At 39.1% G+C, this 26,201-nt stretch overlaps 1 protein-coding gene across 1 annotated transcript in view; it reads right to left on the minus strand.

Moving 5' to 3' along the window:
- The window catches only part of cacna1g (calcium channel, voltage-dependent, T type, alpha 1G subunit), a gene marked incomplete at its 5' end in the record, with an annotated part of 173,676 nt that overhangs the window by 64,289 nt on the left and 83,186 nt on the right, over positions 1-26,201 (minus strand). The window contains 7 exon segments of the mRNA XM_079476970.1: positions 442-593; positions 10,179-10,555; positions 10,743-11,547; positions 12,668-12,760; positions 13,893-14,184; positions 15,536-15,695; positions 20,992-21,089. Coding sequence (XP_079333096.1) covers positions 442-593; positions 10,179-10,555; positions 10,743-11,547; positions 12,668-12,760; positions 13,893-14,184; positions 15,536-15,695; positions 20,992-21,089 — 1,977 coding nt within the window.

The raw sequence follows: 26,201 nt of genomic DNA on the forward strand, positions 1-26,201 counted from the left end.
TCGTCCCCAAAGGATTGAATGGGTAACTTTGGTAACCAAGAGTAATTTTCTCCCATGCTTAACCCTGCCCTCAGTATATGACACACTACAGTGTCTATACAATGTGTTAAGCGTTAACAGATGCATAATCCGATCACAACAGTCCACCGTGCCAAATCTTCAGAGCGTCCAAAAGTCTCAGTATAATTTGCATCAAAGAAAAACAGGAATTGTGAATAGACAGACATGAAATTATAGCACTCCTCACGACAGCTGACAGTCATCAAACTGAACAGGCAACAGATGTCCCATCACGCAGCAGTAATGGCTGCATTTTGTCTGGCTGTCATTGTTGTGATACAACACACTGCCTGCGTGCATTTTCAGAAATGAACGTCAATAAACAGTGATGCATGCAACAGTATTAGAGCACATTTAGAAGTTGAGAAGGAGCATGTGTACCTGATCACTACGATAATGCCATCAAAGATATTGTAGGGGTTCTTGATGTAGCCGAATGGACCGTAGACCAGCAGTTTCAGAAGCATTTCCAGAGCAAACAGGCTGGTAAAGACGATATTACTGATCTCCAGAGCATTCGTCAACTCATCAGGCTGAAAAATTATAATGATCGAATCAAACTCACAAGAAATATGACACAACAGAACTTCTATAAAGGAAACAACATTTAGTATATAGTAAGAATATGGTGTTGCTTTTGGACAAAATTCTCGTCCCCCAAAAATCTTCAGAACCTTTCATTAAGAACTACTTTCCAAAAAATATTTAAACACTTTGTTGTCAAACCAAAGTCTTTTAAATAAATGGAATTGGTTAAATATTACAAACAAGCATAAAGGGCGACGGATAGTAATGATGGTAAACAATAGTTAAGAAAAAAAATATTAGAAAAGGTAAAGACAATAAAAATCACAAAATATGTGCCAGACAAAAAAATACAATATGTACTCTTAAATTGATACAAATATGACTCACAACAGCTAGTACATATTTAACAAGAATATTTTGTAATGGATAAATAAGTAGAAAATAATGTAATGACTTGTTGACTTATTTGAGAGGTTGTTAAAAATGACATATCCAATAAGTAATTGTCATAGTCCTCGGGATAAAGCAAGCACTCTGATATTTTGATCTTTTGTTTTATCAAGCATAATACAGGCTCATATTACCATTCAAACCATACATATAACAGAACCTGGTCGTGATTTTTCAACATAACAAACAGCTCTTTCCTCACGGTTTCCTCACATGGTCATACCATTCCACTAACTGTACACAAAAGTACAGTAAAAGTGTCAGATATATAACAAAAAACTAAACAAGAGAAAGCAGCAGATTTGCAGTGTTGTTGATAATTCAGCATGGACAGAGGGAGAGTTTTCAGGAGACATGGGTGAATTGAAGGAGAGACATATGGACCCGTTCATATTTCGCTTTGGGTTTTTTCGATTGTAAAAATGAGACTGGGCAGAAGACTCAGCACGCATAACACATTCTTGAAACATCACGGCTAGCTGGCTTTAATGAACACAATCTTAAACAGCTAAAAACAAAGCACAGCATCCCCAGGCACGCAACTATTCGCTTATGAAAACGAACAGTGATTTTTGAAGCCTTATACGGGATGCTGAACTTAAGAGCTTTTAATTATGACAAAAAGCCAACAGTTTAACTAAAACGATTGTTTCCACAAAGTAATGAGGAGAAATATAATTAAATACAGTCTACGAAAATGAAAAATATAATCTATTCATAGCTAATAGAATTATGTGTAATCTAATAGTATTGAGAAGCGCCGGATGATGAAGTGTTGGGCTATTTGTGGCTCTTGAGGTGTTTCACAGAGGTGGGGAATGAAGCCAGCTAAATTGAGCAGCTCGGGGTTGGGCATTGTCTACCCAGCAGGAGCATGCATTTGGCCTCTTCATAGGGTGAGGCCCTTCAGTTCAAATCAGGACCACTTGTGGGAAAAGTACATCACACACTCTGCGGGAGTGATTTTTCCAGGAACAGTACAGCTGAGGACTAATGTTGCGTTGAACTTTGCATGCATGCTTTACAAAAGACTTTGCATCACGTAACACTAGCATTGTAAAATGATTCTTTATGAACTTTCCAGTTACAAATACTATTGGTGTTGATGGGTCTTCCTGTAAAAGCAAATGCTGCTTCTTCATAAAAACAGTTTTGTTTTTCTGTCCATCAGGTAAATACTAAGAATTCTTTGGGACACACCAGAGGCTTTGAAGAACATCCAGAGAGCTCTTGAGCATGAACTTAAGACCTTAAAGGTGGGATAACATGTAGTTTCTGCCAATCTCAAGTACCTATAAAGTAGTGTTGCATACGTTGCATCTTCAAAGAATGTTTAGTTTGACCAAAGTATAAAAGAGAGATACAGCTGTATGGTTACATCCAGAAAAAGACAAGCTGATATAGGACAGAACTGCAGCAAGAGCACACAATATCATCGCATTATCCCTGCGTGTTGCTTACATTAATTATGCACGTACGCAGACATATGACATATCAGTTTCAAACGATCTCCAAATCCACCATTATATCCACCATTTATATAATATCCATTACTGTAATGCCATGAAAAAACAAACACACCTCATCTTCTCCATTCTATTTATTATCATTTAACCAAACGCTAGTTTGAATAATTATCTTGTCCGAGTCATTCAAAACGCACATTCATTTAGGAGATAAACACCACATAAAGGCAGATGTAAGTGTTCAAATGAATATGAATGCGCATGTGCTACATTAATTACGGTACCACGATACTACAGTTTCAAAAATAGAGAGGCATTGTGGGTATTTTGAAGCTTTAGCATCGCGATGCTAGCGTAGCACCTGTACACGTGCAACCCTACTCCAGAGCTTAACAAGCCCTAAAAATTGATTTCGAGTACAGTGCACTTCAGACGGTGGGTGAGTTGTTTGTGTACCTAGTCCAATCCAGCTCAACATCGGTTGAGTCATTCAAGCTAATTTGCGAAGATGATAGGCCACCATTATGGGACTTAAAGTGCAATCACTAATTTATCGCATCGTGGAAACATTGGCCGCATCAAAATACCCCCATTTGCGGTCTTGGTCACTTGAGAGCGCGTGGCATGCTCATTTGGGATCTTCATGCCCACTAGAACACTAGGGCCCAAAACAGGAAATACGTCATGAAAATAGTCAACTGGTCAAGTGCAAAGACCGCAAGTGGGCCTATTTGGACGCACCCATTGGCTTGTCTCACGTAACGTTTCCCCTGGATGTGTTTTAGTCCTCACATTCAAACATATAACAAGCCAAGGGAGGCCAAATTAACCCACTTAAACTTGAATAGAATCGGAGAAAACGCATAGGAAATAAAACATTTACATACATATGTATGATTGAATGAACTGTAGAATAGAACAAAGCAGAACAGATCCGAATAGAAGATGCCTAATAGATACATCCATACAAAACACGGTAAATAAAACGTCCACATACATATGAATGAATATAATAACTGGAGGGTGTTGGCGTTGTGTGGTACAGAAGTGTGGAATGCATTCAAGTGCAACAATTTGTGCATGCGATGAAGAACATCCTTGCAGAACAACTGTCGGAAATGGACTCCTACGACAAGCAGGAGTAATTGTGACGGTTAGAGACCCCTGACGGTCTGTTGTCTTTGGGATGCCAAGGGTAGGCAATGAAAAGCATTTTCTTCTGAAGAAAGAGGGGTAACAGTGCTCTAAAAAATACTCTCTGGCAAAGAACATGGTTATGGTGGCCACTCTCCAAGCATGAGATATGCGTTCCCTCATTGGCAGCCATGACGTGCTTATGTCCACAAATTCGAAAACCTTTTTACCCTATAATGAGCACTTGAGATACATTGTAAAACACGTAGGCCAAGTTTCACAAACAAGGCTTAAGGCTAGTCCCAGACTAAAATGAACTTGGGAGCTGTCTTAACTGAAAATAACAAGAAAATATTAGTGCAGTGTTTTTGTCTCGATGCACACCAGTAATGTATTCTTCTAAGGCATTTTTATAATGCGACATAAGTCTTAATTCAACTAAGGCATAGTCCTGGTTTAAACTAAGCCGCTTCTGTGAAACCGTGCCTTAGAGAAAAAATGGTCTGAGGTCCTTTACTGAAAGTTATAGTGTACAGTATCAATGCATGAGATTGGGATGCAGTTGACAAATAACTAGCATTTTTAATATCATATCAATAAGCTATGTAAGCTATGGAAAATCTCCAAGCTTCGTTCCACACTGATATTTGCAGATGCAGAAAAGCTTATCCACGCCTTTGTTTCCTGCAGACTAGATTCCAATGAACTCTTCATCGGGATCTCAGGCAAATGCCTTCAGAAGCTGCAGTGTGTTCAGAACTGTGCCACAAGGATCCTAATGAGGGTGCGCAAGAACAATCATATTACTCCCATCATTTAATCCCATCATACAGGATTCAGCATAAGGTCTCTCTCCTTACCCACCAGTGTATATATGGCGATGCCCCTTTCTACCTCAAGGAACTTCTCAGTCCACAAAGCTCAACACGTAGCCTCCGCTCTGCCTCAGCATATCTTCTCAAACCCATTAGGACTAAGCTTCATACTGTGTCCGATCGGGCCTTTTGCTCAGATGCTCCCAAACTGTGGAATGGTCTCCCTGACCATCTGAGGCCACCACAGTCATTGAGTGCATTCAAATGTGGTCTTAAGACTTATCTTTTTAGACAAGCTTTTAATTGATTGAATCCTCTATTTTGTCGCACATTGAGATTTCTGTAAATATAAAGTGCTCTAAAAATAAAATGTATTATTATTACTGTAAAAAATGATTATACACCACTAAACGTGTTGTTGAGTCTAGGTATTAATACAATTATATAAAAAAACAATTTAAAAACAATCAAAAAATAACTATATAAAACAATTTCATTTAAATTTTGGCAAATTAAAGCAATGCTAAAGAAGCTTCCATTCTGACCTCATGGGGCTTTTAAAAGTGCACAGGCGCACGTGATCTCTCAACAAACTGATTTTAAAAATTCAACACAACCTCAACCTGGAATCATTTCTGATATCCAAAACATCTGATGTGATCTGGGATGGGAAACCATTGCTTCAGGACGAGACTTTGAGAGTTCACAGGGATTTGTAATGACAGTTAAGCCTAGTTATTACTGCAAATACAGCAAAGCAAGCAACCCTTGCTGTTCCTCAATTTGCATAGTCACGGCAACAACAACCATAATAGCCCATTAGGAAGAAACAGACAGAGGGAAGCGGGAGAGAGAATGTAAGATCGAGGAAGCAAGATACAGACTGGGTGGACAGCAGTGCCAGTGGTGCATGCTGGGATTTCATTTTGATTCCTTCTTTTGGGTGACCTGGTGTTATTCTGTATATTATATTATTATTTGTGGGGACTAAGAATCTATTGCTTTAAAGGGCAAAAAGACCTCTCCATCTGAATGGCAGATTTATCCATCTCTTTACTTGAGCAAAACCTTGATGTTACCTGTTCTGGACATCACGACCTTTAACTTACGTAGGCTCACATTCAGAATGTCTATCAGGAAGACTATTAACAAATAAGTTATTATCAAACATGGAACATAAACAGTATTTATGAGGCTGAGCTTCAAAACCGATCAATTTTAAGTAGCCATAAATTGAATTAAAAATTTAATAAAACCCCCTCTTTTCACCTAAAGCCCACCATGTGATTCATTTATCTGTCAGCATCCTTCAAAATCCACAATTAAGTGATCTCTCTTCATATTAACTGAGTTAATTACATTTAGTCTGGCACAACAGTGTACTGTACTGTGCCATAGTGCAGCACAAGCCACTTCCTTCACACCAGCAGCGGTAAACCTCACTTCCCGACCAACAGAGACGCTCTAGCGACAGACACTAGAGCCTGCGGTCTTTAGCCTCCTCAGAGCGCCCGTATCCCATCCGGACCGGTTATACCTACAGCATATCAATATTAACAAAAACGGCAAACAACTGGTTTGCATATTATGCTACCCTATACAGATGATATAGTAAAATAGTCTTTCAAATTTACAATGTTATATTCTTGCTTTATCAACCCAACACTATGAGTCTTTGAACTCACAATTACAAACCACTAAAATGAATAGAAAGTCCATTCCAACGTGAAGTTTTCTGTGATGTGAATCACATTCTCTGTCATTCAGAAACTCTATCTGAGCTCCACAAAATATGTGGGGCTAATAGGCTTTAAAGATAATACATGGTTATTAATAAAAGCAGGCCTACGTGCCATCATAAGTAAATAAAATAATGCTATCAAAGATGCCAGTTGACATTATATACAGAATATATAATTTCTTATATAATTCAAACAATTTATAAAAACTGAATAAAAACAACTCTTAAGTACATCCTCCCTAAAACGAAAACATATTTTTGCTAAATTCACATTCATTCTGTAATCTAATTAATTGTACTTATTACATAAAAAATTACTCATAATTGCAAACAGGCTGGGCTGAACAGATTTGCAAAAGAGCTAATTTTATTGAGCCGTTGCGACTTGCATTGTTCCCTAGAGCTTCCTAGGAATATGGAAGCCTACAGGTTATCATTTGCACTGGCTGACAGAAGAAACTAGATCATTATTTGTGAATAGTGCATTATGTCTTTTACATAAGCATTACAGTTATAGGAATCAAACTTTTGTTCAGATAGTACTTCATCCTTGTACTGTTGTAAAATGTGTACAAATGAACCTTAATAACACAAAACTCCAGTAACATTGTTTTTAAGGTAGCCGATGCAAATATTCTCCTCTGGCTAAGAAATCTGATAGATCAATAGCCAACATGGAAAGATAAATAGTAAAAAGCCAAACAAGAATAAAATGAGTAGAGGAGGTTTTAAACAACTTGAGCTAAAAGTAGAAACAGAAAATTGATGGACGAGAGTTGGCAAGCCCTTGGAGGCTCCAAAAAAAAAGCATGCACTTCTGCTCTGAAAATAGCCCAACATGTGGTCAGGTTTAGTATGGTTTTCATCCGTAGGCTCGAGCGATCAACATGTCTTCTCTCCAAAAAACACAGAGCGGTGTCTGGAAGGAGGCAGCGCAGCTCAACGTACCACAATCTCTTCTGTTTGTTCTTCACAGTCATTCACACATTTCTCCCTTTGGCTAAACTTTCCTAATCGGCTCGGTTTTAACTTCATCCAGCGATGGGTGATTTTTCCATCTGTATCGCACAATGAAATACCAAAAACTGGACAACACAACATCAAATGTTTTGAACTTTACTAGCAACAGTTCAAGTCTAGAAACAGTAAACAAAGGAATCTTTAGCTTCTTCGGTCTCAAAAAATGTGATTAAAGGACGTCAGTGGAGGAGGAGAGGAACACGGAAGCTTCAGGAATGTGAAATGAGAGCAGATGCAATTAGAAAGATTGAAAGCTGGGTTTAAGGAGGATTGAAAAACTTGCGTGACCTTGCGCATCCAAAATCTCTGTCTCTCATTCTCCAGATGGACCGCTCCGTAAAGACGGATTTCACTGCCAGAATTCCCCAGGAATTTACAGGGAACAAAACGAGAGAAAAGGCAACAGAAGCGCAAGTCCTCAGGGGGAAGGGAATGCCATCCCATTGTGTAAGTCTCCTTCAGGCTACTGTAAACACTGCAGGAGCCAAACACAGCCAATAGAGTGCATTAGACTACATTGCCTTTCATTGACTTTCCTGCAGGTCCAACATCACTCGTAGTCTCAAAGATAAAGATAAATCCGGGCGTTCATTTCAGTAATAAACCTTGCAAATTAAACAATGGTCCTGCCCTCAAAACACATTGTTACAACCAACCAACTTGCACTTAAAAAGTTAAGGGTTCACGCGAGGTGACTTTTGCTTTTTGAAGAACAAATTCAAATTACACATTTTTTTTAGTTGACACACATGTAAACAGTTTAATCAGATCAAGTGGAGATAAATGTTTTCTTATGTGAGAATCAACCATTTACTTAGAAGAATAAAAACGTTATCCATCACACACCACTAGGTGACCCATTCCTCAATTCCAAGGGTAACTCCGATGATAAAAAATAATTCTGCCATTATTTACACACCCTCAAGTAGTTAAACATCTGTATGACCTTAATTTTTCCCAAAATGCAAATTAAACTGGTTTAGGAAGCATTCTGACTCCTCCTAAGATTGCAACGCAACCAATCTTTGGTTGGAAAATGTCCAAGCAACTCCGGTGGATTCAAAATAAATTAATATAAAGCGACAATACTTTGTGTGTGCAACCAAACAAACTAGCAACTATATTAAAAAACGTCCCGATTTGAGTGTTAGTTTCCAGCGCACGCGTTCCCAAGAGCCACACGACTAAATAAATAAATGAACGTAGAGTGGTCAGAACGTGCATGCGTCGAGCGATGCTGACACCGAATGCACTTTCATGTGGCTCGTGTGTTTAGCTGCATTGCAATCTAAGGAGGAGTGAGAAAGCTTCCAAAACTACCTTAATTTGCGTTTTTTGTCATACAGATGTTAAACTACTTTAATGGCAGAATTTTCATTTTTTTTGACAGAGTTACCCTTTAAGGGATGACTTCAATCATGGGAAAGAGGCTGTGGCAGGTATGAACTGTTGTGTGTGCCCTCTAAAGGATCTGCAAGGCAGGCGGGCAAGCACACAGTGTAAAAAAAGCAATGAATTTCAGATGTGTGCCGGCTGGCCTGTCTCATCGGTTCAGCACTATAACACTTGTGCTCATCTGCTAGTACAGCAAATTAGTCCTACAATGGTAAACAACAGTTTACACATTCCGCAACTCTGCAGAAAAAAACAGCAGGGGGCAGATAAAAGAAAAGTTATGTTCGGAACAGAACAGAAAGACGAAAGGTGATCTGTGAGGACTAATTCGGGAGAGAATTGCTCTTAAGTGGATCTTGAGTATACACCGATCTTAAAGGGATAGTTCCCCCAGAAATTAAAATTCTATCATTTACTCACCCTTGTGAGATTATTCGTATAAATGTCTTTGTTCTGATGAACACAAAGGAAGATATTTGGAAGAATCTCAGTTACCAACCAGATCTTATCCCCTATTGACATGGTATTTATTTTCCCTACTATGGCAGTAAATGGGGGATGAGATCTGTTTGGTTACTGAGATTCTTCCAAATATCTTCCTTTGAGTTCATCAGAACAAAGACATTTATACAGATTTGGAACAACGTGAGGGTGAGTAAATGAAGGTATTTTTGGGTGAACTATCCATGCCAGTCAACTGGATGTCCACGTATCGCACAAGGTCACAACTTGTTGATGCTCCAAAAAGCGCATACAACCAAAATGAACCCAAAAGAGCGCTAAAACTAAATTATAGTGCTAGATATATTCTCTATAACCGGTAATCACACAATATTAATTTTTTTCTACAGCTATTGTTTCGTTAAGACATTTATTAAGCTGATGCAGTTGTGGTCAAAAGTGACAGTGCCAAAAGTCAAATTAACACTTTTTATTTATTGTAGCCGACTTAAAAGTTTGGATTCATGCTGCATGGTTGCATGAAACTTAGCTTTGGGAAGAATATACATATAATGTAATTTTGGCCATATAATACCCTAAACCTTAAAAGTTTTGTGGTCCATTTTGTACCCTACCGTACCTCATATTCTGATGTTTTAATCTAACCTAAGGTGCACTAAAAGCAAATGTTATACAAATATGCTCCTAGAAAAACATTTTTTATATGGACAAAGTACGAATATAGACAGATATTAAAAAAAATCTTTATAAAAATAAGAGGGGGTTCTGGCCTCTCCCACGTACAGTAACTGCCTAAACAGCTTATTGTAGTCCCACCCAAAATCAATGCCATTGGACGAGCCATAAGTGGACAAAAAGTAATGTTTGATTACTTTATAAGGTAGTCAATACACAAATTATACAGGATAAGAAATATATATCACAGCCGAAATCTGTCTTTAAAACAGTAGCAAACACAGGCATACATGTCATGTTTTTCTCTACCACCTGTATTCTCCTCTAATTTTTGTTAAATAACTTCAGGAAAGAAAGTATGAAGTCAATAAAATTGTGTGACCCTCATTGTGTTATTGAATCAGTGAGAAAAGCAAAAAGACAAGCACTTACCTGTTCATGGTACTCGATGCCCATACTCAATGTGTTGATAAGAATGGCGATCATTATTCCTCGTCCGAAGTACTTGCTGTCCACAATCTTACGAAAAGTGTCACACACCAGCCTCCAGAAATGAACCACCTTCGCTGCCCGAGCTCCTAATGCAAAGGTCTTCCTGTTGGGATCTTTGCTGTCCCTATAATGGGCATCCTGGGTGAACTCATATACGCCCTCGCTGTCAGAGTCTGCAGTCTCGTTTCCGTCCAAGCCTTCGGAGTCATTGCCCATCGATTTGATGCAATAGGGACACGTTTCAGGGTCAAAGGTCAAAGCCGTGTCCAGGTTTGTGCCACTGCAGTTCATGGGGGCATCCTTGCAGGTGATCTTGCCTAAAATGTATGAGAACAAAATACATCAGGGAAACAAAAGCAAAGCCAAACGTTTATTCTTACTTGACACTGACACTAGTGTGATAACACAATTAATTCAAAACTATAACTCAAGTATTTAAGCCACTATATCTGAAATGTAGGCATGTTACACGTTAAACTCAAATAACTGTACAAGTCCATTTACCCAAAGGACCTTGTGTCTCGACCAGACACTGTGGGGTGTTTATTGGATTTGGAGGGATGTTAAGGCTGGTAAGAACACTAGTCGTGCATCTGCTTCCTCCCGGATCCAGGATTATCTGTCTGAGCTGCTCTAACGCTAAAGATGACTGTAATGTGGGATAGTTCTTATGTACTGGAGCAGCGAAAGGGACCGAGTTCCTCTTGTAGGCCTGGAGAAACGTGGGAGAAGGCAAGGGGGCGCATCGCAAATGCTCAAGGGGACCTGCCATGTGAAAAAAGCTGTGCACAGATTCGGCAGTGCCAGGACCTAGAGACATCAGGGACGGACAATGTGGGTCTTGCTGGGGGATGATGACAGGTAGATTTAGATGCCCGGCACTCTGGGAACCTCCATCCACCTCTCGGCCCCCCTCGGCACGGACACTCCCGTTGCCTAGATGGTAGTGGTGATGGAGGTGATGATGGTGCATGTGATGCCGCATGGATCCTTGTCTCTGCTTCTGCCGACGTCTTTTAATAGGTGGAGGTTCCACCGGCGGAGAAGCACAGACCCTCAGGCCCGCCCGGCGACCTGCGGCCCGGATTAGGTGCCCGATCTGCCTGGTTCCCTTGCGTATGATGTGGACCAGGTACTTGAGCAGCTCGTCGTAGCAGCTTCCCGGCTCAGAGAAACTGTTCAATGTGCTGGCGTTGGACCTGAAACGCACTCTTTGCTCTTTCATGAGCTGACTCTCCCGTTGCTTGGTCTCAGAGAACTGTGTCGCTATGACAACTAGACAAAGGTTGATCATGAAGAACGACCCGACCTGTAAGACAGCACAGGGAGTCAAACAGACTGTGATCGGATGGAGCTTCTCTACAACATTGTTATTGTAAGAACATGAAAAGATGGTGTGGTAAAAATAGAAAGCAGGAAACTGATTCTTTTCTAAGCTGACAAGACATTAATATAAATAATTTGCACAACGTCCTAATACCCAAAACATGCACCTTTTTTGCAATGATGAATACTACTTACCAATTATTTCTAATATTTATTCTCACATTGTTCAACAAAAATGAGAATTGTGTCATCATTTACTAACACTCGTGTCATTTCAAACCTGTATAACATTCTTTCTTCCCCAGAACACAAAATAATATATTTCAAAGACAGTTGGTAATCGAAAAACGTTGGTACCAATTCACTTCTATTGTATGGACACAAAACCAATGGAAGTAATTGGGTGCCAGTTAACAACATTTTTCAAAATATCTTAATTTGTGTTTTACAGAAAAAAGTCGGTAACACTTTACTTAAAGCCTTCATGTATAATGCATTATAAAGGGTTATTAAAGGATATGATGCATTATAATTGTTCGCTTCATGTGTTGTAATACATTCAATGTTGTTGTAATCAAATTAAAAGCGCAAAGTGTAACAGTGAATTATTAAGTGTTATAATGTATTAACTGTAGTTACAATTATTCAATAGACATTGCAATGCATTATAAGGTGCATTACAAGGCATAATACATTAAAACTACTTTTATAAAGCATTATACATGCTTTAAGTAAAGTGTTACCAAAAAAGTCATACAGGTTTGAAATGACAAAAGGGTAAGTATGTTGTTATAATTGCTTCCAATGTTTCCTCATCTGTAAGTCGCTTTGGATACAAGGGTCTGCTAAATGACTTAATGTAAATGTAATGCAAGTAATTTTCATTTTCAGTTCTGACAGTCACTAGCCTACATGTGCTCTCTCTTTCAAGCGATGTTGTCGCCACTTTTTCCTTTTTTTTCAGAAAATATGATCTTTAGGAAAGGGTATTACATCAGAGAAAAAGTACGGATCTCTCTTCAAGTAATGGTCCAGATAATTGTCTTATCAAATCTACCGCTACATGGGTCCTGGCGAGCCCAGACCAACCCAAAGCCACTCACTATGATCAAGAGGATAAAGTAGATGAAGTTGTAGAAGGAGTGAGAATCCATAACAAAGTACATGATGTCCACCCATCCTTCCAGCGTAATGACCTACATGACAGAACAGTAGAAAGAACTAAATTTAGCCAATTTACAGTTCATTCATATGACAAATCTGTATTACAATTACGAATTTCAACCAATGGCTCAGTCCACTGCTTCCCCTCCCTTTTGACCTTAGAATAGATTACCTGTAGCTCGGTAGTTAAAGCATGGCGCTAGCTACACCAAGGCCAGGGTTTGATCCCAGGGATGGCACATACTTAGAAACAAATGTATAGTATCATGCAATGTAAGTCGCTTTGGATAAAAGTGTCTGCCAAATGAAAACGTAGAATCTCCTCAATTTCAAACATTGCACCTTTAAGACCATTTTTTACTGTTATGCAATCTAAGACCACAAGTGACCAGTGGATATGGATTGATCGTGACATGAATCTATGATTGCACACTCCCTTGATCAGTTTTTGGTTGTGAATTGAAGCATGTACAACGAGGCAGACAGCAGTACAGATTTCTCACGCAGGGAGATACACCCTACCCAGCTCCTTGCTCTTTTTGATTAATATGTCACAGATTAGAGAGAAACAGGGAATGGCACAACCGGAAAGAAAAGGCACTTTGCTTGCTATTTACAGGGCAATTGGGTGTGCTAGCAGGATGAAGAGCTGTCAGACGGCTAATTCATTTTTAGATTCTGAAAATTAAGCGCTTAGCCACAGAATTGGGTGCCTGTGAAGGAAAGATTAAGTCATCAAGGTGCTCAGCGTACACTATATGACGCTATGCAGCATTTTTCATAGATTTCTCTTTAGGTGTTTAACGTGTCCCTACCGAGTGTGAGGCTGTGGCTCTCATTTATTTAAACTGAGATTAAAATCAGTGGGCGCGTTCTGTAAGACGCAAAGGAAACAAAACCTTATTACCCTTTAGTGATAAAGGGATGCACGAAAATAATAGAGACAGCTGCCACAGTTTGTAAAAAAAACTAATTCAAAATCCCACTGCATATGCTGATTTTATACAGCATCAAGTGTTGACCAAAATATGAAACTAAACGGGAAGCAAGCAGGAGAAACTGATGTATATACATAAATGTCTGTGATGGACAGTTTAGACGAACGCAAGTTTTTAAGTCACGCAAACAGCAACAGCTTTCTACAGTCTCAACAACAGACACTACCTGAAAGATGGCGATCCAGGCATAACCAATGTTGTCAAAGTTTATGGCCCCCTTGAAGGGATTGGCCTCTCCGGCGGAGCAGTTGGTGTAATACTGGTTCCAGTTGACACAGGTGGTGTTGTCTGTGTTATTGTAAGATGCCATGTCCAGCTGGCACTGCAGGCCCTCCTCGTGGAGTGTAGGGACCGAGCTGCACAGTCGCATGCCATTCTCTCGCGGTTGAGAACAGATGAACGGGTTTTCATCATCGTTTTCTGTGTGGTAGTAGTTGTGGTGATCTAGACTGGCAGGCCTGTAAATAAATAACTTTACAAATAATTTTCAACAGCATCTTGCTTTATCAACAATACCCCATCGAAAAAGTCATGCATGATTTGACTGACATGAGAGTCAATAAACAATGACAGAATTTAGATTTTTGAGTGAACAAACCCTTTAGAAATCTCTAAACGTGTTTGTTCAATATGAATATCGATCAAAACCGCATTCTTCTTGATTTGAATGCAAATGAATGCAGATTAACCGCCTATCGATGAATAATCAAGCCAAAAAAATTTATGGTTAATATGGGCATTGACCAAATCACAGTGCACGCTCCCACCGTTTTTTTCAGGGTCTGGCAAACACTAGTTTAAGCACCAGTTGTGCTGCAGGGAGAATAGAGTGAACTATCTCCAGAAGAAATACGATTGAGCTAGGCCTAGCTTTAATGCCGTTTGGCTCTGACACTGGATAATTGGGCCGTCTGTCGACATAAATTCACCTAAGAGAGAAAGTGCCGTGGTGAATAAGCTGCACAAGTGCCTTCAATTACCCATTGGGACAAAACCTACCCATGCACGGAACCCTGTCCCTTAAAATATTTATTCCTTAAGAGCAATTTACCAGTTTAAGACCGTCTTCATGTTACATAATCGACGCTGCTAGACAATCTGCATGAGGCAGTGGATTTCTTCAACACTTGTGTTAGCCCGGCCATGAATCCACTGGGTTTAATTTTTACTCTCATTGCAATGATAGCGGTGGGGGTTACAGCGCTAGTAAACAATATGAATTCAGGCAGTGCTAATGGCATTAGCAAAAAAGAAAAAAATATTATTATAAAGGGATAGTTCGCCCAAAAATTTAAATTCTGTCATAATTGATTCATCCCCGTGTCATGCAACACCTATACAGGGCTTTTTCTTTAGTGGAACACAAAATAAGATACTTTGAGAAATGTCTCAATTCGTTTTGTTTCCATAGAATTAGAAGTCAATGGGTACCAATGTTGTTTATCAACATTCTTCTAAATATCGATATTTGTAAACATATGAGCTATATGAATTTCTTTAAAATACATATGTGACTTTCTTTCTTCTGCAGAACATAAATCATTTTTTGTAAAGAGAACATTGGCCCCCCATCGACTTGCATGGAAACAAAAACACTGAAACATTTCTCAAAACATCTTCTTTTGTGTTCTGCAGATGAAAGAAAGTCAAACAGGTTGGGCAATTACATGAGGGCGAGTAAATCATGACAGAACTTTTGGGCGAGCTATCCATCCATCATTGTTCATTTAAACAAAAACTGAAACAATGCATCAATGCAAATATAAGGCGAAAGTCTTGAAGCCCAGGTTTGAAGGCCATCACACTCACAGTGAGAAGTTCTCAGGAAGAAAGCAGCGGTTACGAAGAAGTCCGGCCCATAACTGGACCCCCACAATCCCAAAGATGAAGAAAACAAAGAAGCAAAGCAGCAGCACGTTGCCCAGCATGGGGAGAGTATCCAGCAACAGCGTCACCAGGATTCTCATACCTGCAACACAATGAATACAAACTGTAACTTTACTTAATCTCTCGCACACACTTTAATAATGAAAAGATACTTCCCCAAGCATCTTGCTCTCATAAAACGTACAAAAGAACAGTTAATGCAACAAACTGCTGCACAGCGTTTACAACGGCTCATTGTGGACCTACAGTGCAAACATAGCCAGTAAAAAATCTGAGGTTCTGGATTGCCACTTCTTGTTTTTCAGACACCGATCCCCTGGCTTCTCCAATATATCTGCCCTGTGTCACCCCACAATGCCAGCTGACTGGAGCATAAATGATGAAAATCATTTCCTGTCTGCAGTTTGGCCGGTAATTGGTGGAGCGGCGCAATCCAACCAGGGCTCCCTGGCAGCCTTCAATCTGCGGCCGATAACTGTGCCCGGCTGTAATATTCACATTTGGAGAAAAAGCAGTTGTGATAAGTGGCGAGGCATTAACGCCAGTCAGAAAGAAATTGACAACAATGGTGGATCCGAGTCATACGAAATGGGTCTACAGAGCTCACTTGTGCAGATGCTGTTTATCTCAAAACTGTCATCTGTGACATGGGCTTTCGCCCTCAAATTCACTCATCCTCAATGATGTTGCTTCAAAATATTTAAAACATAGTTTGGTGAGCTTTTAGCAGCACACACAGATTTACTTGTAATGAGGAAATGGTGAGTTCAGAATGACAATGGGGGTCTCTGTAATTGCCAGTGTTTTGTCCAATTAGGATTTCGTGGATTATCCGCTACACTGAGATTTCTGCACGGAAATCACTTCCTACCTTCGGTCATAAGTGAAAATACAAATGACTTCGCTGAATTGCTGTGCCGAGTTGAACTGCGAAGCTTGCCAAGTCAGGGCTTAACAAGCACTGAATCAGTGACAATGGCTCAGATCAGTGTCCCTAACAAACTGAGAAGTAATTCCACACAGGGAGGCATATTTCCTGTAGAGAAAAAAATCTCCTTCCCGAACCTCAGTCTCTTAAGGAGAAAAAGAAAAGAAAAACGTGAGTCTAGAGAGTTTTCTCTTTAAAGCGAACCGATAATGAACTGTCCGAGTAGAAGCCAGAGCTAAATTTAGTCTAATTTATGCAATTTTGTTCATCAATTTTGTACACTCCATAAATTAGATTCAGAAATTATAAATATTTATATGACCTCAAAACAGGAATTCTCTGAATCGATCTCTTGAAAAGTGATCTATATGTTGCTGTCTGTATCTATATAATGCAGGCAATTTGTTCTAATAAAAAATCTAGATTTCTTTATCATTCATTCATCAACCTTATGTTTTTAAAAATATATATTACTTTCTTTCCTTAATGGATGTTAAAATAAGATATTCTATAGAAGATTGGTAACTAAACAACACGGGCCCCCATTGACTTAAGTTGAATACACCACATAAAACGAAGATAAAAAGTCATACAGGTTTTGAAAGACATGAGGGTAAATATATTATGAAAGAAATGTATATTTTTTGGGTGAACTCTCTCTTAAGGAAGCAATGTTGTTGTCCATGAAGGTCACATGACCGGTCAAATACTATGGCTTCATCTCAGGAACACCTGTCATCGGACAGGTTTTTCCTGCAGATAAAATGAGTCATTGTTCATAGCAACAAGCACTCATATTTTCTAATTTTGTAAAGAAAATTGATTCGGTCTACCTGCAGCTACATTCAAATAACATCATGTTGGTGAACAGGAGCAGCAAAAGTAAATGACAAAAAAACAGTGTGTGAAGAGTGAATGTCTATGCACTAAACAGATTACAGTAGTAAAAATATGTTCAAGCAAAATGGTTGTTTTCAATGCAATTCAAATCAGAATTACACAATGCTTTTTTGCAGTTATCACTTCACTTACAGTAACATAAAATAAAAATCAGACTTCTCCCTTAAAAATACACTTCACCACAAATCCATTGGCTTCACAAAAACAGTTCTTTGTCCTCAAGTTCACCCCGACACCGCTGTTGACAGACAGACAAATCCGGCTCATTTTGTTGGAAATGACTCGTAGTTTACCCACTTCCGTATCTGACCCTCTACGTGGGTCTGTAGTATTCACTAATGCAAAGACCTCACTCTCGGCAGGTGGCTTAATTAATTGATAAACTACTTCTGAAAAGATTATTTGGGAGAGAGAGAGTATTCCCCGAGGAGAGACTTTAAATACCCAGCCACAGCCGTTCTATTCTTTTGAAAAGAGGGTCTCCAGAGCCATACAATGTGCTCCGGTCCCTGCGTTATGAAGAAGCCCCCTGGGACAGTCTGCCCTTTGGAGTCCTCCACATGCACCAAACAAGCTCAATAACAAAGCACTGGGGAAATAGGGATCATAACCACGACTTCTATTTATTTCCCATATGCTTCCACAGATAATAAAAGAGCAGATTCTCTGTAGGTTTAATTAGATTGCTTAAGGAGACAAGACAAATAATCCAATAAGGTTTGCAATAGGACAAACTCAATCCTCTGAGTGTCTTTTTTTGCATCAAGCTAAGCTCATTATAAGAGTTTCACATATGAAAACTGTCAGGCTTGTATCCATCATGTGTTGCATAGGTTATTGATTATTCTTTATACAATATATTTTTAATATGCGTGTCTCTGTTTCTTAAGTTTACTGACTAAGTCTTTAAACAAATGTATCTTTTTAGAAAATGTAGTCAATTACTTAAATTAAAAATGTTGATGTAATATAAATTGTCCTATCGCATACTATGTAACAATGTCTTATTTGGTATAATTCAGTTCATCACAAATCTTTCATACCATCACTGTCCTTCCAAAACCTTATATTTCCATATTATAAATAAAATACATCATTATTATTAGTCATCTTTATTTTTGCATTGTCTGCAAAACAGTGAATTTAGACACACAATGTATCGGAAGCACAGCGACTTTCTTACTTTTGTTTCATTTTTAAAACATTTTAACAGGAGAAAAATTTTTAAACGGACAAACTTCTTGAAAGAGACTCCTAAAAGTCCTATCTTATTTTAGTCCCATAAAAAAAATGACAAGTCAACCCATGCACGGAGTTATAACTCAATTTAAGACCACACAACAGAGACTACGCCAGTTAGGTGGCGTGCATGGTGCTGTCCTCCAGGTTATTTCAGTGTCCCATCTCTCACTTTTGCGATGTTCTCTCATCTCAATAATAGACACTTGAAGTATTGAGGCAGCTACCAATATCTCCCTCTCCTTATTCTTCAATACTGATAATTTTCTTCTCCCCATTCTGCATGTCTGCACTCCAATCACTCCCGGGCCTTCCGAAAACGATAACCGTACCGTCACTCCTGCCGGACACTCATGCTTTTTCTCACCCATTAATAATAATAGAATACAGAAGTGGGCAGCCAAATGCATTTCCAATTAACCTTCAACTGCCCTCAAGTGTGGAATCATGCTGAATTCTAGGCCCTAAGATAAAGTGCAAAAGTGCTCCAGACCCTCTGCCAGACTAATCCACCTACTGGGGCGTGCACAAAGGGCACATGCAGGGGTCTGCCTGCATATTACAAACCTTTAAGGAGGTCAATCTCCCAGCCGAACCGCAAATACAAGCCAGTCTGAGCATTTCGCTGTTTTGCTGAGTATTTCGATTTGCAAGGGAACGTGTTTGTCACCTACTGACAATGTTGCCATGTCCTCTCATCAATCAAGCCGTGGGTGTGGAGAACAACAGGGTGTGATCTTGATTAAGGAGAACAAAGAGGGCGGAGAGGTGAAAAGGTGAAACTTGCCCCAAAAGTTCCTTTCGAGTTCCTCACACACTCAAAACAGAAGACCAATGAAGAAAGTTATACCTTTTAAAGGGACAGTTCACCCAAAAATAAAGTCTGTCTTCATTAATTCACCGTCTAGTTGTTCCAAATCGGTATACGTCTCTTTATTCTGAAGAACACAGTGAAAGATATTAAGCAGCAAGCTTGTGACCAAACGGTTCTTGGCCACCATTGACTACAATAGTAAGAACAATTACAATTTGAGTGCCCCAAAACTATTTGCTTTCCTACATTCTTTGAAATATCTTCTTTTGTGTTCAGCAGAACATAGACATTTATAAAGAATTCATTTTCCTACTTTGGTAGTTAATGGTGGCCAAGAACTGTTTGGTCACAAGAATTCTTCCAAATATCTTTCTCTGTGTTCATCAGAATAAAGAAAAACTAATTTGGATCAACTTGAGACCAAATTTGCATTTATGGGAGAACTGTACTTTCCTGTCAAAAGTACTTCCAACTGATTATGAGGTGCAGTTTTAGTTAACGTTTTGACAGCATGATGATTGATGAAGTTGGTCTGCGGTTACAACTTATTCTTTTGTTTTGTTTCGTGCTAAAATAAGAGCGGAAAAACAGACAAATAGCATCAACAATAATCTATGTCAAGCATTCTCCCACTGACGGTCCACAGCGGGCGGGCCACAGATAAAATTATTTCCAAATTAATGCTTAGGCCAGCAATTAGTCTGGGCGACTCAAGAATAATGAATTAGGCTGTCTGCTACCATTTCACCCCCTCGCCACCCATAAAGTTGAGAAAAACTGAAGTAAGACCGAACAGAGTGCAGTTCGTCCGCTTGTTGATGGAACACTGTTAGAAATACTAAACCTGCCCCAAAGGCCCACTGCAAAGGGTGAGAAAAAAATGGGACCCAAACAATTCAAAAAATCTTTCCAGGTAAATGCTGCCATTGTCCGATATACATTTTATAACAATCCACAAAAAGGGATATCAAGCAAAATTGTCTAGACACGGTTGCTCGTGAAATAAGAGCCGCGGGGGAACAGCGGGCATCTCCCTGGCATGGAGCACGATTAAAACATCCGGTATACAAAGACGTGGCCAATGAAATATCATCACTCTTCCTTAGAGAGAGTTTATGTGCGATGCAGCCTCCTCTATTTTTCTTTCTCTCACCCATGTGGTGCGTGTGGAGAAAGAGAGAAGCAATAAAAACCATCGAGGAGGAAAATGATCTATAAATCTCTGGTCTCTAAAATGGCACGAACCCCAGTGGCGTATGACTGAACCCAGGCTACATTCCTCTAGAGAACGCTGATTAAATCACATTAATTGACCTCAGTGCTTAAATAATGCAATTCTTTGAATCTTCTGAATTTAATAAACTCGTTGATTGAATGCAAGGAATGAATAAATCGAATCAAGTTGCCATTTTCTGGAAAAGAACGTCTTACAAATGAAGCTTAGTTGAAAATGTAAGAAGGTGAAGTGTGCAGGTGCATTGGTGGTTTTGTACTCACTGGGCACCCGGTTGATGGCCCGAAGAGGACGCAGTACTCTGACCGTGCGAACGGCGGAGAAACTAACGTTCTGGAGGTTGAGCGAATATTCCAGCATTCTGTAAACACACAAAAAATTCATATTGACTTTATGCGTACACTAACAAAGTCATATTATCCACAGTTTGAGTTTCATCTGTTAATTCATCCACGTATTGAATTTGTTTGGAATTTTGAATGTCACCTGAAAGCATAAACTGATCTGTTAAGCTGATGAATATCTTGGGTATCCCTCAGCCCTCTATGGCAGTGTGAAGTAAAAGGGCAGTCATATTTTTTAATAAAATCTGACACTGTGGGCACATTGGTGGTGTTTTCTACCGAACTGCCTATGCCATAGATCAATGGGAAGTTATCAGGATTCATCAAACAGTTACATTGAATCGTTTTCAATCTGGTCAAAGAGGGGTGGAAGGAAGGTTAATGTTGAGCTTTCGCAAAAAAAACATATCCACAGCTGCTCTGCACATGTGAACTCTGGAGAGGGGTACATGAAAGAATTGCATGTTTTGGTAGAAAATAAACAAAGTGTGTGTCTCTATGTGCCTGTGTGCTTGCAACCGTGTAATTACAGCCCAATAACTGTTTCTGGCCATGCGAGAACAAAATACCCAATGCATTATTTTAAACCAGCGCAAAGTTCACACGTTAGAATTATACGTGGTTTGTGGCTCAAGTCGATAAGCAACTGGTCATGGGTTCGATACCGAGGGAAACCTTTGATCTGCCTAAATGCATGAATGTAAATAAGCTCCTGCAGTCACGTGACCAAAAGTTGCATGATCTAGGGTGTTTATCCACGGACTCAAATATGGATCAAATGAAGTCGGTGACGTGCAAACAGTGCGAGCCCCATTAGCCGAGCGGGGCGATGAGGAAATGTGTTCTGACATTGTTGCTCCTGAAATGTGCAGAACAGCTTTGAAGGCACTGATTGGGTTTGATGGAAACCAGCTGGTGACTGGACTACAAAAATAATAACAGCGGTGACTAAGGTTAAAAATGAAGAGATTGAAATGAACAAAACGTGAAAATATCAACAGTACAGGGAAACACCTAAGTTAAGTGAGATACTTAAAGTTTAGAAGAAAATGATGTTATCATTCACTCGCCCTCTTGCTATTTCAAACCTGTCTGACTTTCTTACGCATAACACAAAAGAAGATATTTTAAAGAATGTTGGTAACCAAACACAAGCGGCACCTGTTGACTTGCATTGGTTTAGTGTTACAATAGAAGTGAATTGGTACCGCCATTGTTCGGTTAACAAACATTCTTCAAAATATATTTTGTGTTCTGCAAAAAGAGTAAATGATGGTAGAATTTTTATTTCTGGCATGAACTATCCCTTTAAAGGTCCTGAAACCAGCCTGAGGTGCTTTGCTGGTTCAAGCTGGTTTCCCAGATCTGCCAAGCAGATGATAAAGTAGCAATGCAACCAGAGCTGGTGTTTAGATGATTGCCAAGCTTAAAAAAATACCCTTAAAAGAGATCAGATAAATCACAACAAGCTAGTTCAATCTGGCCCGACGGTTTTCTGCGTCTGACATTCTTAAAAAGTGCTTAAAAACCCTTTAAATCCATCTAAACAGACCAGGAAATCACCAAGAAGGTGAAATTACAGAGAAGGAGACACAGAGACATAGTGACTAGGACAAAATGTCTATAAAAAAGAGAGAGACAGGAGGTCAGACGTGAGGACGCTCTGCTAAATTATCACCGACAAACATGAGAGAGGCGTATCTAAACAAGCTGGACATGTGTAAATGTGATTTCATCAACAGCCTCTTACGTGCGCCATATCCATGTATGAATCACTAATACCAGCACAAACACATGCTCACAAAGAGCGTCTGGCCCGGGCGTGTGTCCAGCAGGCACCTAAGACCTCTCTTGTGTTATCGGTTTACGCTTGGCACCGCTGCGGTGAAGGATGACACACCTTCCTAGAAGCACTCTGTTGATTGTGTGACCGTTGTTGTCAAGAAACAATGGCCACACGCTGCATACACAATGCCAGGGAGGTCACTATAATAGGGAAAGTATGAGCAAACCAAGGGTCTCGGATTCAAAACAAGTGGTGCCTTCCACATCTATAAAAAATCTGCTTAATTCAATCTCTTCGTGCGCCCAGGAGAAATAGCGTGCGCTGGGTCTTGTTTGAACAGTTCCACCAGAGCCCGAAAGGCTGAAGCCATTTAAATTCCTGGAAGATTGGAAATGTCAGCCTTTTTTGGGACATACACGGTTTCATAGAATGTAAGTTGTTGCACAGTACTTTATGATCAATGCAAGGTTGGTTAGATTTATAAAAAGGCTTGGATGGGAGGGTTAGCGCAACCACCCTCCATCTTATTTTCGCTCAAGGTCTTCAAAGCAGAAGTCCTGGCTGCAGTTCAATCGGTATTTCCACCACCTGGCAGATTAATGAGTTTCAGAAGATGTTCATTTGTCTATTAACTTACCCTCTATATCTCTATATAGGTTTGTCGTACAACTTAGTGAAGACACCACTCCCATTGTTTTAAAGGTCCAGTGTATGAAATGTTTTGGCATTTAGTGGTGAGATTGAAAATTGCAACCAACGGCTCACTCAACCTCTTGCCCCTCCCTTTTGAAGCACTACGGTGGCTGACACAGGGCTAAGGTGTTGTCAGGTTTTCGCTTCTTTGCTGAAGAAGATAATATACTTACAAAACGCGGACTGTAGAGCAGTTTGTCTGTTTAGAACTACTGTAGAAACAACATGGCGAATTTCATATACTGTAAGAGTATAGCTATTTATATTATACTGCATTTCTGACAAATCTGACATTACAAGATTTAGAGTTAAGCAACATTTGGCTGATTTTAGCTTTTGTTGTCCATCTAAAATGCACAATACGTCCAAACATGCTGTATTGTAGAGTTCATCCCTTTATTTTGAATTGCTAATAGCCTTTAGTTCATTTCACAGCTATAATTTATTATATTATATTATTTGCTACAGTTCTTGGCATTGATATGCAGGTAAGCAGTATTATTCTCATTCTACAAGACAACATTTTGTTCAGCACACAAACAGGGTGTGACAGAATGTTAACATAGAATCTTCCTCATTTTTATAGTTCTGTCTTGTGCTTTATTTCTCCCTAAACAAGCTTTCAGACCCAACTGTCTTCAGGAGTGCTCTTCGGTTTTATGTGACGGCATTGACTGATTTATTACAGTCTGAACAGTCTTATCTACCCCTAGCCTCAAATACACAAGAGCTGCTTTTCTACTTTTCAGAATAGTGCTTTACACAACAGTCTCCAAGTATAAAAACAAAAATACACCTTGTAGATATAAATCACTGACATATTTGGTTTTGATTATTTATCACTGATACTTTCAGCATTGAATATTGTGTATAACATCTAGTGTATTTAACAAAACAAACATTAATTTAACATTTTAAACACATACGGTTATAAATATAAGTTCACAATTGTTTATAATACATTTCTATAGGACTGCATAATATATAAAAATTACAAAAATATCTCTACAATGACATGCAATAACTGAAAGAATCTTTTAAAATGTAATTTTCTACGTTTTAGGTCGACATAGATAGTCAAGAGACTGGTATGTTTATGAATGTATGCGCTTCCATGTGGAGTTTCAAAAAGAATGTGAAAGATTTATGTTGCTTTTTTATTTTTTATTTAATTTAGTTCAAATTGATTTTGTATTAAATTAAAGTAGCATTCAGAAAGTTGTTGCATATCATGCAGCCCAATTGTGCACCCTCTAGTGTTATATTTTGTCTGCTGGGTTTATCGCAATGCATTCTTGGATGGCCTTCTCTGCCAAGAATACATGTAGTACTATCCCAGAATTCAGAATTTGACCAAAACAAGGTCTCTCAAATGGCAGCACAATTAAGTTGTCCACTTTTTGGAATCCTGTCTCCGTAGGCAGGTTTTGGAACGGAGTACTGTATGTCAATACTGACCAACTATAGAGCTACACAGGCTCCCTTAAAGAATAACAATCGTAAGCTACTGTAGATTTATAACTTGAGTGCATGAAGAGTAATCCAGATTTGCTCTGTTCTCCGTCTCTGAGCCAAAGACCGTTCCACGAACAGGTCGAACATAAACGAATGAGCTAGACGTTGAACTGGCCTTGAGAAAATGCTTTATAACCTTTGTTCATAATGCTTTGCCCTTGTGTCGACCTGTTGAATTGGTTTTGGTTTGCACATAATTCGTGTCAGCAGCAGGCCTGGAAACAGTCGAAGAGACATCAATAAAGCTGAGAAATAAAGTGGGCATTTGGGTCTGTCTCATTCAGTTCATGACAGCAGTAAATGAAGACAGTGTTTTGGTTCAAACTCGAACAGCAGATGACAAGAGTGGGATTTGTATGTATGATGTTAGCATATTATTTACACTTTTGTCCAAACAAAATTTACCATGCACCGTGGGTGCGGCGAGCGATCGCTTGAAGCTTGAACTTTTCAAGGAACACAAAGCCTTGGGTACTGGACCAAAACAGGCTACGTAACTGACAAAATGAAATTTTAGATTAATCTGTGTAATAGGCTCAGATGTGTTCATGTTCTCTGTGTTTGGGTGTAATCGTGTACTCACCCTTATGTCATTTCTCATGACTTTCTTTCTTCTGCAGAACACAAAAAATGATGTTTTGAAGAACGTTGGAAAAAAAACATCATTGGATCCCCATATGGACACAAAACCACAGAGACAATTTTCAAAATATCTCGTGTCCCACAGAAGAAAGAGTCATATACAGGTTTTGAACGAAAATATGGTGAATATATGATGGCAAATTTACCACAATCAGAGATATTGTACAAAATATTTTAAATATTGAAAAAATTACAATTTACTTGATATTTGCAAATAATAAATTAATTCAAACTATAGTGGTTTTAAAACTTTCAGCTTCATATGTCAGCTCTAATATGTTTCCTTTGTTAGATGGAGTAAACATATTATTTATAGATGTGTTGACAACAAAGCAACAGAAGTACAGCAAAACCTTGCTTTTTCAAAAATCGGACTTTCCCACTCTATCTCTCTAGCCTAGTAAAGGTCTCTTAACCCGATTTACATCTCAAAGCTTTCAGCCATCTGCTAGTACCTGTGAATAAAGTGTGCTATTACTCCCAGTCATCTTCA

Source organism: Barbatula barbatula, assembly GCF_947034865.1.
Source record: "Barbatula barbatula genome assembly, chromosome: 16".
Lineage (NCBI taxonomy): Eukaryota > Metazoa > Chordata > Actinopteri > Cypriniformes > Nemacheilidae > Barbatula > Barbatula barbatula.